General features: G+C 54.9%; 1 protein-coding gene across 1 annotated transcript in view; it reads right to left on the reverse strand.

Moving 5' to 3' along the window:
* Positions 1-1,453: 1,453 nt before the first annotated feature.
* LOC138757427 (collagen alpha-6(VI) chain-like) overlaps positions 1,454-19,503 on the reverse strand; it is a 31,632-nt gene continuing 13,582 nt past the window's right edge. The window contains exons 3-5 of the mRNA XM_069924734.1: positions 4,085-4,699; positions 2,150-2,779; positions 1,454-1,581 (exon numbers count right to left, since the gene is read on the reverse strand). Coding sequence (XP_069780835.1) covers positions 1,454-1,581; positions 2,150-2,779; positions 4,085-4,699 — 1,373 coding nt within the window. The remainder of the gene's footprint in view (positions 1,582-2,149; positions 2,780-4,084; positions 4,700-19,503) is intronic.

The raw sequence follows: 19,503 nt of genomic DNA on the forward strand, positions 1-19,503 counted from the left end.
TTGTCTAGGTTAGGCGGGGGAGAGATGGCAGCGCGACTCGTGTAGGCGAGGGGAAGAGGCACGACAGCATGACTTAAGTGGGTGGAGGGGAGAGGGCAGCATGACACGGGCAGCCTGTGGGGGGGGGGGGGGAGAGACAGCAGTGCGACTCAGGCAGGTGGAGGGGACAGAGATGGCAGCGCGACTGGAAGGGGGTGGATAGGGCAGCACAATTCGGATCGGCCTAAATCTGGGGCAGGTGGCTTTTGTTCTGAAATCTGGAAAAATCCGAATTTTGGAATACATTGTCTGCCACTGGTTCCAGATAAAGGATTATGTACCTGTATAACGTTGCTTCCCATGGATGCAACATGAACTGCTGAACTTCTCCAGCTCTTTTGTGTTTTGCACAAGGATCATATTCAATTTGCAGGGCTTGAACGCCCTGGCTTCTTTTTTGTGTCTCAGTGGACAGAAGCAAACTTCCTAGTGGGATGCACCTGATCACAGAGATGCTAACTTTGATTGGTCAGATTCTACATTCTGGTTGTTTAAATTCTTTGTGTGGTTACATGAACCACAATGCCAAAAGTCCCCTCAAACACCTTAGCTCTGCTAATATCCTTCCTGAAGTGTGTATTCTGTTAATTCATCATTTTACCCTATCGGTGCTAAATTTTGCCATCGTCCCTCCTGCTTAAATGCCAGTTGAGTTTACAATTCCAATGCATCATATGAGGTTCCCGAATCCCACTCCTTTAGAATTTCTTTTCAATTCAGGAAAATTTCTCCAACACAAGTTCGTCAACACTGATCTTCAGGTCATCATTCACACCATTAATCAATCAAGCAGAGCGATCTGGGAATACAGATACATTATACCTTGAAGGTGGCGACGCAGGTGGACAGGTTGTAAAGAAAGTTTTTGGCATCTTGAGTATAGGAGTTGGGATGTTATGATGAAGTTGTTTAAGGCATTGATGAGGCCAAATTTTTAATATTGTGTGCAGTTCTAGTCACCTAACTACAGGAAGAATATCAATAAGATTGAATGAGTACAGAGAAGATTTATGAGGATGTTGCCAGGTCATCAGGAGTTGAGTTACAGGGAAAGATTAAACAGGTTAGGACTTTAATCCTTGGAGTGAAGAAAAATGAGGGGAGATTTAGTAGAGGTTTACAAGATTTTGAGAGGTATAGACAGAGTGAATTCAAATAGGCTTTTTCCACTTAGATTGGGGGGATAAATACGAGAGGTCACAGTTTTAATCTAAAAGGGGAAAGGTTTAGGGAGAAAATTAGGGGGAAGTTCTTCACTCAGGAGCTGGTGGGAGTGTGGAATGAGCTGCAATCTGATGCAGGCTTGATCATGTGTTTTAAGAATAAATTGGATAGGTATATGGATGGGAGAAGCTTGGAGGATTATGGAATGGGTGCAGGTCTGTGGGACTAGGAAGATGATAGTCGGCACAGACTAGTGGGGTCGAATAGCCTGTTTTCCATCCTGTAGTGTTCTGTGGTTCTTTTTTACAAGAATGTTACCTGGAAAGTTGATGAAGGAAAACTTTGGACAGGTGTGGAGAGCTAAGGACTGGGTGCAGGCTAGTGGGATTAGGCAAAAATAAAATGGTTCAGCAGAGACCAGAAGGGCCAAAGGGGTTTGTTCCTGTGCTGCATTGTTCTGTGGTTCAACAATGTTGCAGAACATCATAGGTTATTTTCCAAGGCGATACAGTTTCAATCAATAATGCGGGATCATTTCAGTGGATATTTTCCTCCTTTTATTCAGTCCTTGTGCCAGTTTCTTATTTATTTTCAAGTTTATCCCAATTCGGCCAAGAAATTAATTTTGCACATCAACATCCATGAGAATCGTTCAAAATCCTCCGGGAACCCAAAAGAAAGGAGTTTCCCCACATAATTCTTGCCTGAGAGTGCCTGATCTCGGAAGCTAAGCAGCCTCAGGCCTGGTCAGTCCTTGGAGGGGAGACCGCCTGGAAACACCAGGTGCTGTGGGTTTCCATGAGGAGTGCTGGACAATGTGGCGACTCTCTGCCTACCTCATGGTAGACAAAAAGTTAAAGAATTCCATGCACGTTACATTCTAAATGTAATATTATGTGGCGATAATGGAACCTTTACCTTTGTATCAAATGTATATATTACTCACTTTGCTGCAGTTGATCTGTTTGTTCCGATCTGACTGACGTCACATGGACGATTCCAACACAGATTTTCTTTTGAATAATTTTTTCGATATTTTTCGAATGTCCAATGTTTTCTATATTTAAAATGAAATTCTCTGGAGGATAAGAGGCAACATTTCTAAGCTTGTTGCTTTGGGTACCAATCATTCCAATAGTGTAGACAAGCACCCCAATGCGTCGAAGGGCAGCAGCTGGTCCTCTGACATCATCATTAAAGTCTCCATGAGTAATCATAATTGCAATTTGAGGAACTCCTTGTTGTTTCCTACTACCAGCTCTTGCCACAAAATAATTCTCGTGTATGTACCTTATAGCACCTCCTGCGTTTATTCTTCCATCCTTAGCAGGTGTAAATCTAATAGATTTGACGTGTTTGAGAACGTCTTCCATCTTCTGATACGAAGTGAAATAAAACTCTGGCGTCAGAACTGTGCCATACCGAAGCAAGCCAACTCTCACTTTCTCCGAACCAATATCGAGCACCGAGATGAAGTGCTCCAGAAAGTCACGGATCAGCTCAAATTTGGTAACTTTAATTCTGCTGGATTCTTCCACGAGGAAAACGATGTCAGCCATCGAGGCCGTCTGGCACACTGAAAATAAACAAGGAAGCATTGTGAGCTCGCCAGATGGCTTTTTCCAGAAGGCCACATATAGTGCACCGTGAATATGTGACCCATGGGGAAACTTCCAACTGCTGCTCAAAATGACCACAAATGCAGTGGTTCTCAACCTTTTCCTTTCCACTCACATCCCAATTTAAGTATTCCCTATGCCATCGGTGGTCTGTGGTTAGTAAGGGATTTCTTAAGGTGAGATGTGAGTGGGAAGGGAAGGTTGAAAAACCACTGCTCTATACCCAATTGTTAATGAAATATCTGGCTTGAGAAAAATACTTAAAGTGGGATGTGAGTGAAAAGAAAAAGGTTGAGAACCCCTGTTTTAATTGTTTGAGGCACAGCTGCTTTTTAGCAATTCTTTTGAAAGTTTGTATCTTTTAATTTAGTCCTGTGATTTATTTGAACCATGCTACATATTGTTTTATGGCTTCTGATTGTCAGAATTTTTTGGAGCCATCGGTAGAGTTTACCCAGCCATCAATTCATTGTGCCTCCACCCCCTACTATAATCCATCCGTGCCCAGGTGCCGATATCTGCTGAGAATCATTAAGCACGGTGTTTACTTTTGTTGTTTGCCTCACCTCAATTTAGTTCATCGGAAGAAGTGGAAAGAAATGGTTGAAATTGATATATGGGCCTAAATAAATGGCTAATTTGCTGAAAATCTGAATGTTTGCACAAATATTAGCTGCTTCTTGAAAATGAGAGAACCATTCCAGATCATCCATTTTATAATAAAACACAATCTTAATTGGATGGCACGGTTGGGGTCGAGGTTAGCGTAGCACCATTACAGCGCCAGCAATCAGAACCGGGGTTCGAATCCTGCGCTGTCTCTAAGGAGTTGGTAGGTTCTCCCCGTGTCCACGCAGGTTTCCTCCAGGGGCTCCAGATACCTCCCACCTTTCAAAACACATCAGGAGTTGTGGGTCAATTGGGCAGCACGGGCTTGTGGGCCAAAATGCCCCATTACTGCGCTGAGTATCTAAATCCCTTACATAGAGAGAATCAGAATGAATGGGCCCCTATTAATAGGCGATACAGCTAGCATAGCGCCAGTGGCCCGGATTCTGATATCGTACTATCCATAAGAAGTTTCTATTTTTATCCCCGTGTCTGCGTAGGTTACCTGTGGGGTGCTCCAATTTCCTCCCACCTTCCAAAAACATATTGGCTATGAAAGTTAATTGAGGGTAACTGGGCGGCACAGGATCGTTACCGGACTGTATGTCTCTTCAAGGACAATTCTTATCTGTAGGAATGAGTTCAGCCCTTACCTGCTGGTCTTTCAATCTCTTGCAGCACAAAGTGTTTCTGCGTTATCGTTTTGATTGCCGTGGACATGTCGCGAGCTAGCGGCAGCAGCTGGTTGAATCCTTCAACCGTAACTATGAATGGGTATTGTTGAACAAAGGCCATTTTGATTTGATCATTTTTGACCGCCTTCCCTATACCTAAGGAAATGACCATCACGCCATCAGCTTTCAACGCTTTGGCTGCTGTTTCGACTTTATCCTGCGATCGCGTAGCACTAATAATTACTGCAATCTGAGGAACACCTTCATCCTTACGGCTCCCAGCGGCTTTGACAAAGTGATTCTTGTGCACAAATTCAATGCCACGTCCTATCCTGGCCACTGGTCCACCTTTGAAGGAGTACTTCTTCCTGAGATGGTTGGTCACCTCTTGCTTTGTCAGAAACTTGTTCAGTAGGAACTCGGTTTGAGAATCTTCGCTGTACTGAGCAAGTCCAATCCTGTACCTATTGGCGCCAACGTTCAGCTGACCAACAACTCTTAAAATAAAGTTCCGGATCCGATGAAATCCTACACGTCCCACATTATGAGATCCGTCCACAAGAAACACAATATCGGAATAGTGCTGGTAATCAGCTGTCAATTTAAAATAAGAAAGGAACAGAGTAAGTTTACATAAAACAAAATGTTTTTACTTGTAAACAGGCTATCAAATAAATGGTGTTAACTGCTTAAGGCACAATCAAGTTTTAAAATAAAATTATGAGATTGAAAGACTCAACCATTTTTTAACATTTGTCTTTACCAGATATGTTTGGTCATTCAAGATTTAGGGAAGTTAAGGGGAGACATCAGGAGTAAGTTTTATTTATGCAGAGGAGTTGTGGGGGGCCTGGAATAGTGGTGGAGGCTGAAACATTGGGGGCATTTAAGAGATTCTCAGACAGACACATGAATGAAGGAAAAATAGAAGGTTATGGGGTAGGGAAGGAATATATGGGTCGGTACAACGTTGAGGGCTGAAGGGCCTGTATTGTGCTGTATTGCTCCATGTTCTATTCAATTTATTGTCATTGTAATAAAACAGTGTCATATTACATGAAATTCCTTTTTGCCTGCTGTAAGGCAGACAGATTCACCACCGGCAGGAATTGGCTGAAGCACCTCTGACAGTCAGAGAGAGAGAGAAGCAAAAGAGGACCCCACCCCCCCCCCCCCCCCCCCCCCGCACCAGAGTCACCGAGTGTCCATAAATTCACCTCCAGCCCTTCTGCAGCCGCACAGAGTCCAGTCCAAACCATTAGCAACCAGAGCTCCAGATCTAAACCTCCGACACGGTCAGCGCCCACAGCACCCCCTCGCATTGCGGTTCCGATACCTGGCGTCCCTTCAGCCAGTTTTGAGCTGGTCTCCAGCAGCCCACAGCCCGGCGCGAGACCCCTGACAGCAGCCTCCAGCACCCCACGGCCTCAGTGGGGTATCTTGCCTCGAGCTGCCAAAAGCCCACTGCACATGTAGGTCTTTCAGCTGCAGACCCCCTCTCACTGGTGCGCTGCCGTAGTCACCATCCCCGCGGATCATCTCCTCTTCTCAGGCGGAGGGTCTTCCAAACATGTGCAATGAAAAGTGCGCAGAGGGACAGATGTGGCCATACTTACCGCGGCTCCATAGTTGAGCTCTCTATTAAGTAAAAGCACACCAAAATGGTGGAGGAACTCAGCCGGTCTTTTCAGCATCCACAGGAGACATTTCGGGTCCAAACCCTTCTTCAAGGAATAAAAAGAATGAGCTGGAAGCAGGAAATCTCAGAAAGTCTCAGAATTGAGACAATGCTGGCTGGGGGAGGAATCCAGACCAGCAAAAGGTGTTTTTTGGATCTGATTAGGGGTAAAGTAAGAATTTATCATGTCTGTGCGAAAAGAAACAAATAGGGAAGGGCGACAGGGGAAGAAGGGTGAGGAAGGCTTTTATTGAAAGCTAGGGATGTTGATATTAGTGCCATTTGGTTTGAGGGTGCCCAGTCAGAAGATGAGTGGCTGATCTGCCAGTACATGAGACCATGGACAGACAAGAAAATGGGGTGGAGGAGTGAAATGGGTGGTCACTGGGAGATCCACACTATTGTGGCACAAGATGCTCAACAAAGCAATCTCCCAGTCTGTGTCCAGTCTCTCCGGTGTACAGGAGACCACAGCAGGAGCACTGGATGCAGTAGACGATCCCTGCAGATTCATGAGAGAAATGTTGCTTCATTTGGAAGGACCGTTTTGGGCCCCGAATGGTGCTGAGGGACACTGGTAAACTGGGTAGTGATATGGTGATGCCAGATGCCCTTCTCGGTCACTTCCATCCACCAGGAGTGCTAGCAAAGGAATAGCAACCCATTCTTTTAAGACTTTGAGGAAAGGTAAGTGTTTGGATTTTTAAAAAACTGAAATAATCAAAACATTGTTAGTAATTATTGTACATTTCCAATTATCTGATATGCTCGGGACCAGATGTGTATTGGTTAACTGCATTTTTCTGATAACTGAGAAATGGCTGAGTACTATCAGCAGAATACCTGTATTGGCAGTTGTCGATCCCCGATGCCTCCCCACCTCCGTCACCTATCCCCAACACCTCCCCACCACTGTCAGTGATCCCTGACACCTCCCTGCCACCAATCCCCAACACCTCACTGCCACCGATCCTTGACATCTCCCCGCTGCAGTCACCAATCCCCAACACCGCTGTTGCCACACCTGCCTGGGAGGCCACTCTCCTTGTAGCTGCCGGGACAGCAGAGAATCAAGCACAGTGGATGGGAAGGAAGAAATAGAAAGAGAGAGAGGAGAAAGTTACCTGAAATGAGAACAATCTCCCCACGTACAGTCTGTCCCGTTGGCTTTCTCTAGTCACTCGCTGATATTACCAAACTGGCGCTAACAGAATGTCAAAGGCCCACAAGAGCACATTGAGGGAACATTTTTTTCCAACTTGTGACGACATATTGCCACCAAGAAAATTTCTTAGGATAACTGAGATTTTCAGTTAAGTGGCTTTCGAACTGTATTCCTGACAGGTTAATGTGTTTAATTAAGTTTGTTATTTCTATTATTTTCAGTTTTTTAATAAATTTTTCAGATTAAGCAAATTTACTTGAATCTATGATAAAATATTATTGCCTCCTTCTGGGATTGGGAGCCCAGCATTGACAGGACAGTAGGGAAATCTTGCCGCAAGGCCAATTGAGCAAGATTCGGGCCAATGTGCCCCAAGGATGATGCTCTGTCACACAATTCATTCCCAAGTTGGGCTTCCATTTGAAACCAATATAGACCAATGGGCTGGAAGTCATCTTGGTGGAATTCAGACAACTAACATCCTTAAATTTGGACAAAACAAATATTTTCAGAGATCAAAAGGATGGTTGATACAAAAGCTTCATGTGGTGTATTCCAGCTTCTAGGTTCAGATATATAACTGGCATGAATGGAGCTAGCTGCCCATGTCTGACTAAAACAACAAACAAATGTTAACACGACTTTCTCCTTCCATGATTGATTACCTGGGATAATCCAATTGTGAGGAGCCAGTGTTGAGCCCAATGTAGGGAAAGGATGAACTGACAGAATTGGTTACTCAGAGGCCAGGTTTTATACTGATGATGATGGGTGGAGGGCGGGTAGTACCTGTATTGAGGAAGCAGGGAGTCTGCCAAGGGGCTTGGATAGGATGGGAGAATGTGCAAGGAAGTGGTAGACAGAATACTGCAGCAGGAATTGTATGGTCATGCTCTTTGGTGGAAGGAATAAAGGTACCGACTAAATGTGAGGGGAGGGGATTCATACAATTCCTGCTGCAGTATTCTGTCTACCACTTCCTTCAATATCCTATATCCTAACGTGCTGAGAACGATCCCAGCCATGAGTGGGTTGACATACGGGGAGCGTTTCAAGGCACTGGGCAAGTGCATGTTGGAGTTTCGAAGGATGAGGGAAGCGATCACATCAAAATTCACTGAACATTGAAAGGGCTGGATAGAAGTGGTTTCCATTGTGGGAGAACCAAGACAAGAAGGCATGGCCATCAGAGGGTGGTGAATCTGTGCAATTCGTTATCACAGACAACTGTGGAGGGCAAGTCATTAGGCATATATAAAGATCTGTGACTAGTAAGGGCATCATAGGTTACGTGAAAATATCTGTTCACTCGTCAGTAATGTACTGACAGAGGAGGGTATCCACTCACCCTGTCAGTAATGTGCTGACAGAGGGGGGTATCCACTCACACATCAGTAATGTACTGACAGAGGAGGGTATCCATTATCCAGTCAGTAATGTGCTGCCAGAGGAGGGTATCTATTTACCAGTCAGTAACATGCTATCAGAGGAGGGCATTCATTCACCCATCAGTAACTAGCTGACAGAGGAAGGTATCCACTCACCCATCAGTAACGTGGTGACAGAGAAGGGTATACATTCACCCATCAATAACAGAGTAGGGAGAGGGACGGACAGAGTAGGGAGAGGGACGGACAGAGTAGGGAGAGGGACGGACAGAGTAGGGAGAGGGACGGACAGAGTAGGGAGAGGGACGGACAGAGTAGGGAGAGGGACGGACAGAGTAGGGAGAGGGACGGACAGAGTAGGGAGAGGGACGGACAGAGTAGGGAGAGGGACGGACAGAGTAGGGAGAGGGACGGACAGAGTAGGGAGAGGGACGGACAGAGTAGGGAGAGGGACGGACAGAGTAGGGAGAGGGACGGACAGAGTAGGGAGAGGGACGGACAGAGTAGGGAGAGGGACGGACAGAGTAGGGAGAGGGACGGACAGAGTAGGGAGAGGGACGGACAGAGTAGGGAGATGGACGGACAGAGTAGGGAGAGGGACGGACAGAGTAGGGAGAGGGACGGACAGTGGAGGGAGAGGGACAGATAGATTAGGGAAAGGGATATATAGTGTATGGGTGGTACAGATAGTATATGTGTGGCACATATGGTGTTGGGGATGGGACAGATGGGGTCAGGGTGGGTCAGACGCTGTTGGGAGTGGGTCAGACGGTTTCACGGGTGGGACAGATCGAGTAGGGAGTGTGATAAATAGAGTAGGGAGTGGGACAGATAGTGAATGGGTGGTACAGATAGGATATGTGTGGCACATATAGTGTTGGGCGTGGGACAGACAGTGCAGGGAGCAGACAGATAGTGTAGGGATAGGGTCAGAGAGTGTGGGGAGTGGGTCCGAGAGTGTGGGGAGTGGGTCAGAGAGTGTGGGGAGTGGGTCAGAGAGTGTGGGGAGTGGGTCAGAGAGTGTGGGGAGTGGGTCAGAGAGTGTGGGGAGTGGGTCAGAGAGTGTGGGGAGTGGGTCAGAGAGTGTGGGGAGTGGGTCAGAGAGTGTGGGGAGTGGGCCAGAGAGTGTGGGGAGTGGGCCAGAGAGTGTGGGGAGTGGGCCAGAGAGTGTGGGGAGTGGGTCCGAGAGTGTGGGGAGTGGGTCCGAGAGTGTGGGGAGTGGGTCCGAGAGTGTGGGGAGTGGGTCCGAGAGTGTGGGGAGTGGGTCCGAGAGTGTGGGGAGTGGGTCCGAGAGTGTGGGGAGTGGGTCCGAGAGTGTGGGGAGTGGGTCCGAGAGTGTGGGGAGTGGGTCCGAGAGTGTGGGGAGTGGGTCCGAGAGTGTGGGGAGTGGGTCAGAGAGTGTGGGGAGTGGGTCAGAGAGTGTGGGGAGTGGGTCAGAGAGTGTGGGGAGTGGGTCAGAGAGTGTGGGGAGTGGGTCAGAGAGTGTGGGGAGTGGGTCAGAGAGTGTGGGGAGTGGGTCAGAGAGTGTGGGGAGTGGGACAGATAGAATAAGTGTGGCACATATAATGTCGCGGGTGGGACAGAGTGTCGCGGATGGGACAGACAATATAGGGGTAGGACAGGAGTGTAGGGAGGGGGCCGCCAGTGTAGATAGAGGGACAGGTGGTGCAGGGGCTGCGGGGCGAGGGGCTGCGGGGCGAGGGGCAGCGGGGCGAGGGGCAGCGGGGCGAGGGGCAGCGGGGCGAGGGGCAGCGGGGCGAGGGGCAGCGGGGCGAGGGGCAGCGGGGCGAGGGGCAGCGGGGCGAGGGGCAGCGGGGCGAGGGGCAGCGGGGCGAGGGGCAGCGGGGCGAGGGGCAGCGGGGCGAGGGGCAGCGGGGCGAGGGGCAGCGGGGCGAGGGGCAGCGGGGCGAGGGGCAGCGGGGCGAGGGGCAGCGGGGCGAGGGGCAGCGGGGCGAGGGGCAGCGGGGCGAGGGGCAGCGGGGCGAGGGGCAGCGGGGCGAGGGGCAGCGGGGCGAGGGGCAGCGGGGCGAGGGGCAGCGGGGCGAGGGGCAGCGGGGCGAGGGGCAGCGGGGCGAGGGGCAGCGGGGCGAGGGGCAGCGGGGCGAGGGGCAGCGGGGCGAGGGGCAGCGGGGCGAGGGGCAGCGGGGCGAGGGGCAGCGGGGCGAGGGGCAGCGGGGCGAGGGGCAGCGGGGCGAGGGGCAGCGGGGCGAGGGGCAGCGGGGCGAGGGGCAGCGGGGCGAGGGGCAGCGGGGCGAGGGGCAGCGGGGCGAGGGGCAGCGGGGCGAGGGGCAGCGGGGCGAGGGGCAGCGGGGCGAGGGGCAGCGGGGCGAGGGGCAGCGGGGCGAGGGGCAGCGGGGCGAGGGGCAGCGGGGCGAGGGGCAGCGGGGCGAGGGGCAGCGGGGCGAGGGGCAGCGGGGCGAGGGGCAGCGGGGCGAGGGGCAGCGGGGCGAGGGGCAGCGGGGCGAGGGGCAGCGGGGCGAGGGGCAGCGGGGCGAGGGGCAGCGGGGCGAGGGGCAGCGGGGCGAGGGGCAGCGGGGCGAGGGGCAGCGGGGCGAGGGGCAGCGGGGCGAGGGGCAGCGGGGCGAGGGGCAGCGGGGCGAGGGGCAGCGGGGCGAGGGGCAGCGGGGCGAGGGGCAGCGGGGCGAGGGGCAGCGGGGCGAGGGGCAGCGGGGCGAGGGGCAGCGGGGCGAGGGGCAGCGGGGCGAGGGGCAGCGGGGCGAGGGGCAGCGGGGCGAGGGGCAGCGGGGCGAGGGGCTGCGGGGCGAGGGGCTGCGGGGCGAGGGGCTGCGGGGCGAGGGGCTGCGGGGCGAGGGGCTGCGGGGCGAGGGGCTGCGGGGCGAGGGGCTGCGGGGCGAGGGGCTGCGGGGCGAGGGGCTGCGGGGCGAGGGGCTGCGGGGCGAGGGGCTGCGGGGCGAGGGGCTGCGGGGCGAGGGGCTGCGGGGCGAGGGGCTGCGGGGCGAGGGGCTGCGGGGCGAGGGGCTGCGGGGCGAGGGGCTGCGGGGCGAGGGGCTGCGGGGCGAGGGGCTGCGGGGCGAGGGGCTGCGGGGCGAGGGGCTGCGGGGCGAGGGGCTGCGGGGCGAGGGGCTGCGGGGCGAGGGGCTGCGGGGCGAGGGGCTGCGGGGCGAGGGGCTGCGGGGCGAGGGGCTGCGGGGCGAGGGGCTGCGGGGCGAGGGGCTGCGGGGCGAGGGGCTGCGGGGCGAGGGGCTGCGGGGCGAGGGGCTGCGGGGCGAGGGGCTGCGGGGCGAGGGGCTGCGGGGCGAGGGGCTGCGGGGCGAGGGGCTGCGGGGCGAGGGGCTGCGGGGCGAGGGGCTGCGGGGCGAGGGGCTGCGGGGCGAGGGGCTGCGGGGCGAGGGGCTGCGGGGCGAGGGGCTGCGGGGCGAGGGGCTGCGGGGCGAGGGGCTGCGGGGCGAGGGGCTGCGGGGCGAGGGGCTGCGGGGCGAGGGGCTGCGGGGCGAGGGGCTGCGGGGCGAGGGGCTGCGGGGCGAGGGGCTGCGGGGCGAGGGGCTGCGGGGCGAGGGGCTGCGGGGCGAGGGGCTGCGGGGCGAGGGGCTGCGGGGCGAGGGGCTGCGGGGCGAGGGGCTGCGGGGCGAGGGGCTGCGGGGCGAGGGGCTGCGGGGCGAGGGGCTGCGGGGCGAGGGGCTGCGGGGCGAGGGGCTGCGGGGCGAGGGGCTGCGGGGCGAGGGGCTGCGGGGCGAGGGGCTGCGGGGCGAGGGGCTGCGGGGCGAGGGGCTGCGGGGCGAGGGGCTGCGGGGCGAGGGGCTGCGGGGCGAGGGGCTGCGGGGCGAGGGGCTGCGGGGCGAGGGGCTGCGGGGCGAGGGGCTGCGGGGCGAGGGGCTGCGGGGCGAGGGGCTGCGGGGCGAGGGGCTGCGGGGCGAGGGGCTGCGGGGCGAGGGGCTGCGGGGCGAGGGGCTGCGGGGCGAGGGGCTGCGGGGCGAGGGGCTGCGGGGCGAGGGGCTGCGGGGCGAGGGGCTGCGGGGCGAGGGGCTGCGGGGCGAGGGGCTGCGGGGCGAGGGGCTGCGGGGCGAGGGGCTGCGGGGCGAGGGGCTGCGGGGCGAGGGGCTGCGGGGCGAGGGGCTGCGGGGCGAGGGGCTGCGGGGCGAGGGGCTGCGGGGCGAGGGGCTGCGGGGCGAGGGGCTGCGGGGCGAGGGGCTGCGGGGCGAGGGGCTGCGGGGCGAGGGGCTGCGGGGCGAGGGGCTGCGGGGCGAGGGGCTGCGGGGCGAGGGGCTGCGGGGCGAGGGGCTGCGGGGCGAGGGGCTGCGGGGCGAGGGGCTGCGGGGCGAGGGGCTGCGTGGTGAGGGGCGGGGGCTGCGGGGTGAGGGGCGGGGGGTGCGGGGTGAGGGGCGGGGGGAGCGGGGTGAGGGGCGGGGGGAGCGGGGTGAGGGACGGGGGGAGTAGGAAGTGGGACGGTAGGGAGTATGAGAGACAGTGGAGAGAGAGGGACGGACGGTTGTGGGAGAGGGACGGACGGAGGAGGGAGAGGGACGGACGGAGGAGGGAGAGGGACGGACGGAGGAGGGAGTGGGACGCACCGAGGAGGGAGTGGGACGCACCGAGGAGGGAGTGGGACGCACCGAGGAGGGAGTGGGACGCACCGAGGAGGGAGTGGGACGCACCGAGGAGGGAGTGGGACGCACCGAGGAGGGAGTGGGACGCACCGAGGAGGGAGTGGGACGCACCGAGGAGGGAGTGGGACGCACCGAGGAGGGAGTGGGACGCACCGAGGAGGGAGTGGGACGCACCGAGGAGGGAGTGGGACGCACCGAGGAGGGAGTGGGACGCACCGAGGAGGGAGTGGGACGCACCGAGGAGGGAGTGGGACGCACCGAGGAGGGAGTGGGACGCACCGAGGAGGGAGTGGGACGCACCGAGGAGGGAGTGGGACGCACCGAGGAGGGAGTGGGACGCACCGAGGAGGGAGTGGGACGCACCGAGGAGGGAGTGGGACGCACCGAGGAGGGAGTGGGACGCACCGAGGAGGGAGTGGGACGCACCGAGGAGGGAGTGGGACGCACCGAGGAGGGAGTGGGACGCACCGAGGAGGGAGTGGGACGCACCGAGTAGGGTGTGGGACGGATCGAGTAGGGAGTGGGACGGATCGAGTAGGGAGTGGGACGGGTTGTGAATGGGTTGTACAGATAGGATATAGTGTTGAGGGTGGAACAGACAGTGTAGGGGTGGGACACAGAGTGCTTGGGGTGGACAGAGAGTGTCGGGAGAGGGACGGACATAGTTGGGAATGGGACAAAAAGTGTAGGGAGTGTGACACATAGTGTAGGCAAATGTTATAGATAGCGCACATAGAGTGTCGCGGTTGGGACAGACAGTGCCGCGGGTGGGGCAGACAGTGCCGCGGGTGGCGCAGACAGTGCCGCGGGTGGCGCAGATAGAGTATTTGTGGCACATTTAGTGTTAGGGCTGGGACAGACAGTGTCAGGGTGGTACAGACAATGACTGGGATGGGACAGACATTATAGCAGGTGGGACAGATAGTGTAGTGAGAGGGATAGAAAGAGAAGGGAGAGAGACAGATAGTGAATGGATGGTACAGATAGGATATGTGTGGCACATAAAAGTTTGGAGATGGGACAGACAATGTGGGGGTGGGACAAACAGGGTCGGGGGTGGGACAGACAGGGTCGGGGGTTGGAGAGATGGTGTAAGGAGTTGGACAGTGAGAGTAGGGAGAGGGACAGAGAGTGTAGGGAGAGGGACAGAGAGTGTAGGGAGAGGGACAGAGAATGTATGTTTGGCACATGGAGGGTCGTGGGTGGTACAGACTGTCACGCATGGGACAGACAGTGTAGGGTTAGGACAGATAGAGCATGTGTGGCTCATATAGTGTTGGGCTGGGACAGACAGTGTCAGGCTGGGACAGACAGTGTCTGGGGTGGGACTGATACTATAGCAGATGAGACAGAAAGGGAAAGGAGAGGGACAGATGGGGTAGGGAGAGGGTCAGATAGGGTAGGGAGAGGGATAGATAGGGTAGGGAGAGGGACTGACAGGGAGTTGGACAGAGAGGGAGAGGGACAGGTAGAGCAGGGAGAGGGACAGGTAGAGCAGGGAGAGGGACAGGTAGAGCAGGGAGAGGGACAGGTAGAGCAGGGAGAGGGACAGGTAGAGCAGGGAGAGGGACAGGTAGAGCAGGGAGAGGGACAGGTAGAGCAGGGAGAGGGACAGGTAGAGCAGGGAGAGGGACAGGTAGAGCAGGGAAAGGGACAGGTAGGGCAGGGAGAGGGACAGGTAGAGTAGGGAGAGGGACAGGTAGAGTAGGGTGTCAGGCAGATAGAGTAGGGAGAGGGACTGACAGTGGAGGGAGTGGGATGGATAGTTTACGGACAGTACAGACAGTGAAGGGTGTGTCACAGATAAACTAGGGGGTGTTACAGATTGTGTCGTGAGTGGGATAGATACAGTAGGGAGTGGGACCGACAGCGTGGGGGTGGGACCGACAGCGTGGGGGTGGGACCGACAGCGTGGGGGTGGGACCGACAGCGTTAGGGTGGGAGAGACAGCGTGTAAGGAGTGGGACAGATACGGTAGGGAGTGGGACACATAGTGTAGGCAAATGTTATAGATAGCGCACATAGAGTGTCGCGGTTGGGACAGACAGTGCTGCGGGTGGGGCAGACAGTGCCGCGGGTGGGGCAGACAGTGCCGCGGGTGGCGCAGACAGTGCCGCGGGTGGCACATATAGTGTTAGGGCTGGGACAGACAGTGTCAGGGTGGTACAGACAATGACTGGGGTGGGACAGACACTATAGCAGGTGGGACAGATAGTGTAGCGAGAGGGATAGAAAGAGAAGGGAGAGGGACAGAAAGTGAATGGCTGGTACAGATAGGATATGTGTGGCACATAAAAGTTTGGAGGTGGGACAGACATTGTGGGGGTGGGACAGACAGGGTCGGGGGTGGGACAGACAGGGTCGGGGGTTGGAGAGATGGTGCAAGGAGTTGGACAGTGAGAGTAGGGAGAGGGACAGAGAGTGTAGGGAGAGGGACAGAGAGTGTAGGGAGAGGGACAGAGAGTGTAGGGAGAGGGACAGAGAGTGTAGGGAGAGGGACAGAGAATATATGTTTGGCACATGGAGGGTCGTGGGTGGTACAGACTGTCACGCATGGGACAGACAGTGTAGGGTTAGGACAGATAGAGTATGTGTGGCTCATATAGTGTTGGGCTGGGACAGACAGTGTCAGGCTGGGACAGACAGTGTCTGGGGTGGGACTGATACTATAGCAGATGAGACAGAAAGGGAAAGGAGAGAGACAGATGGGGTAGGGAGAGGGTCAGATAGGGTAGGGAGAGGGACAGATAGGGTAGGGAGAGGGTCAGATAGGGTAGGGAGAGGGACAGATAGGGTAGGGAGAGGGACAGATAGGGTAGGGAGAGGGACAGATAGGGTAGGGAGAGGGACTGACAGGGAGTTGGACAGATAGGGAGAGGGACAGGTAGAGCAGGGAGAGGGACAGGTAGAGCAGGGAGAGGGACAGGTAGAGGGACAGGTAGAGCAGGGAGAGGGACAGGTAGAGGGACAGGTAGAGCAGGGAGAGGGACAGGTAGAGCAGGGAGAGGGACAGGTAGAGCAGGGAGAGGGACAGGTAGAGCAGGGAGAGGGACAGGTAGAGCAGGGAGAGGGACAGGTAGAGCAGGGAGAGGGACAGGTAGAGCAGGGAGAGGGACAGGTAGAGCAGGGAGAGGGACAGGTAGAGCAGGGAGAGGGACAGGTAGAGTAGGGTGTCTGGCAGATAGAGTAGGGAGAGGGACTGACAGTGGAGGGAGTGGGACGGATAGTTTACGGACAGTACAGACAGTGAAGGGTGTGTCACAGATAAACTAGGGGGTGTTACAGATTGTGTCATAAGTGGGATAGATACAGTAGGGAGTGGGACCGACAGCGTGGGGGTGGGACCGACAGCGTGGGGGTGGGACCGACAGCGTGGGGGTGGGTCCGACAGCGTGGGGGTGGGACCGACAGCGTGGGGGTGGGACCGACAGCGTGGGGGTGGGACCGACAGCGTGTAGGGAGTGGGACAGATAGAGTAGGGAGAGGGACAGACAGTGTCAGGAGTGGGACAGATATGGTAGGGAGTGGGACAGAGAGTGTCAGGTGTCACAGATACTCTAGGGGGTGTTACAGTTTGTGTTGGGAGACGGACAGACCATGTAGAGAGAGGGACAAAGTGAGTGTCGGGGGAGGGACGGACGGGGGAGGGACGGACGGGGGAGGGACGGACGGGGGAGGGACGGACGGGGGAGGGACGGACGGGGGAGGGACGGACGGGGGAGGGACGGACGGGGGAGGGACGGACGGGGGAGGGACGGACGGGGGAGGGACGGACGGGGGAGGGACGGACGGGGGAGGGACGGACGGGGGAGGGACGGACGGGGGAGGGACGGACGGGGGAGGGACGGACGGTGTCGGTGTGGCACGGACGGTGTCGTGGTGGGACGGACGGTGTCGGGGTCTCACAGGTAGCGTAAAGGGTGGAATAGACAATGTAGGGGTTGCACGGTAGCTTGGGGATGGTACAGATAGCACAGATAATGTAAATGTGGTGCAGGTGGGGTAGGGGCAGCGCAGGTGGGGTGGGGGCGGCGCAGGTGGGGTGGGGGCGGCGCAGGTGGGGTGGGGGCGGCGCAGGTGGGGTGGGGGCGGCGCAGGTGGGGTGGGGGCGGCGCAGGTGGGGTGGGGGCGGCGCAGGTGGGGTGGGGGCGGCGCAGGTGGGGTGGGGGCGGCGCAGGTGGGGTGGGGGCGGCGCAGGTGGGGTGGGGGCGGCGCAGGTGGGGTGGGGGCGGCGCTGGTGGGGTGGGGGCGGCGCAGGTGGGGTGGGGGCGGCGCAGGTGGGGTGGGGGTGGCGCAGGTGGGGTGGGGGCGGCGCAGGTGGGGTGGGGGCGGCGCAGGTGGGATGGGGGCGGCGCAGGTGGGGTGGGGGCGGCGCAGGTGGGGTAAGGGTTGCTCAGAGAGCATAGCGGGTGGGATAGACAGTGTAGTGGTGGCACGGGTAGCATGGGGGTGGTACAGAGAGCAAAGGGCTAATGTAATATAAATATAACAAATATAATTTCAAGATAATATCAAGATAATATAAATGTTCAAGAGCTGCCAATTACTCAGTTTCAACAGAGACATAATCCGCCGCTATCTCTAAGGAGACAAGAGATGGAAGAAAAGAGCCGTGCTCCAAGAAGGAATGGTTGTAATGGTGACTCGGCAGTTGGAGCTGATTTAAAGAAGAGTTGTTCTTTTATTTTCTAATGTTTTTTTTTAAAAAAAGGGATATTAAATAATGATGATGTTAGTTTAAGATGAAGTGAGAGTTGGGGGAGAGAACTGGATAGGCATTATTTCCTGAAAGTCATCTGCTACGTGTGAGTTATCTCACACCCATTTTTTTTGGGGAGTTACCGCATTGCGCGGTTTAGACGGGAGGGGGTATTTTTAACCTCCTACCCGTTTTTTTTTTCCTTTTTTGTATTATTAGATTAAAGAGTGAAAGGGTTTTTTTGTTTAAATATAAAAAAAAACATAAGAAAGTATTTGGTTGTTTAAAAAACTAAAAATTGATGTGTTTTTTTTGTAAAGTTTATTCAGTAGATAAGGAATATCTGAAATTTAAATGTGAATGGGATGGATAAGTTTTTTTTAATATTTTTTTCTTTAACTTTAAGGTGAAAGGAGTGGTAATTCTGGTGTACATTATTTTGCTATTTTAATTATAGACCAAAGGGAATAATGGTGAAAGTTATAAATTGAATTGTACAATTCTTAATGAGGCTTGAATTTTGTTTGTGGTTTATGCTCCATTTGTTGAAGATATAGATTTCGTTGTAGATGTGTTTTCATTATTTGGATATCTGAATTTTAATGTAATGATTGGGGATATTTAAATGTGGTATTGGAGCTTTTATTGGATAACTATTCAAGAGTAAAAGGGAAAAATGGTGGAAGAGTACTAAAATTGAATTGTACAATGCTTGAATTTTGTTTTAAGATGGTGGTTTATGTGACTAATATGAATGATAGATGTGAAGTTGGTTGATATTTGGTGAAGGTTTATCTCTATAGAGAAAGTTTTTTTTTCATCTTTTTTTTCATGCGACAATTTTTTTTAAAGAATTGATTATTAAGAATTTTTGATAGATAATGTTACTAACTTTACTAATTTTTTATATTAAGTTTGAGTTAAATATATGTTTCATCTTAACTCCATTTGTTAAATATACGCATTTAAGTTTGATTTAAATATGTTTTTTTAAGTCTGATATCTTAGTATTAATTAATTTTCTTTTTGTTATTATTTTAATCGGTTATGTTTTTGTTTTTTTTTGTAAGTGGGTTTTTTTTCTCACATATTATTAACTTTATTAATTCTTCACTCTTTATTTTGGGGGGGAAAGGGGGGTTGGACTAATTTGAGTTGGGTTATTAATGTGTAATAATTATTGGGGAGGGTATAGTTTATTTAGATTACTGATATTGTATTGTAAATTTATTATTTTATTCTTATTTTTTTTAATGTAATCCTATATGTTATTCATGTTATAAAACCTTAAATAAAGTTTAAAAAAAAAAGATAATACAAATGTTCAAAGATAGTGCAGGGAGGACGAACGACGGAGTAGGGAGGGGTACTGACGGAGTTGGCAAGGACGGGGACTGATGGAGTAGGGAGTGGGACAGATACAGAAGAGGATACGACAGACAGTGTAGGGGTTGCAACAGACAGCATGGGGTTGGAATAGGTAGAGTAGGGAGTAGGACAGCCAGCGTGGGCTGTGACAGACAGCATAGGGAAAGGGATAGGCAGAGTGGGGAGTGGGACAGGCAGAGTGGGGAGTGGGACAGGCAGAGTGGGGAGTGGGACAGGCAGAGTGGGGAGTGGGACAGGCAGAGTGGGGAGTGGGACAGGCAGAGTGGGGAGTGGGACAGGCAGAGTGGGGAGTGGGACAGGCAGAGTGGGGACTGGGACAGGCAGAGTGGGGACTGGGACAGGCAGAGTGGGGACTGGGACAGGTAGTGTAGGGAGAGGAACTGATAGAATAGGGAATGAGACAGATCGCGTATGTGTGGCACATGTAGTGTTGGGGTGGGACGGACGGCGTCGGGGTGGCACAGACGGCATCGGGGTGGCACAGTAGTGTGGGGATGGTACAGATAACACAAGA

This window comes from Narcine bancroftii, chromosome 1, assembly GCF_036971445.1.
Source record: "Narcine bancroftii isolate sNarBan1 chromosome 1, sNarBan1.hap1, whole genome shotgun sequence".
NCBI classification, from domain to species: Eukaryota; Metazoa; Chordata; class Chondrichthyes; order Torpediniformes; family Narcinidae; genus Narcine; species Narcine bancroftii.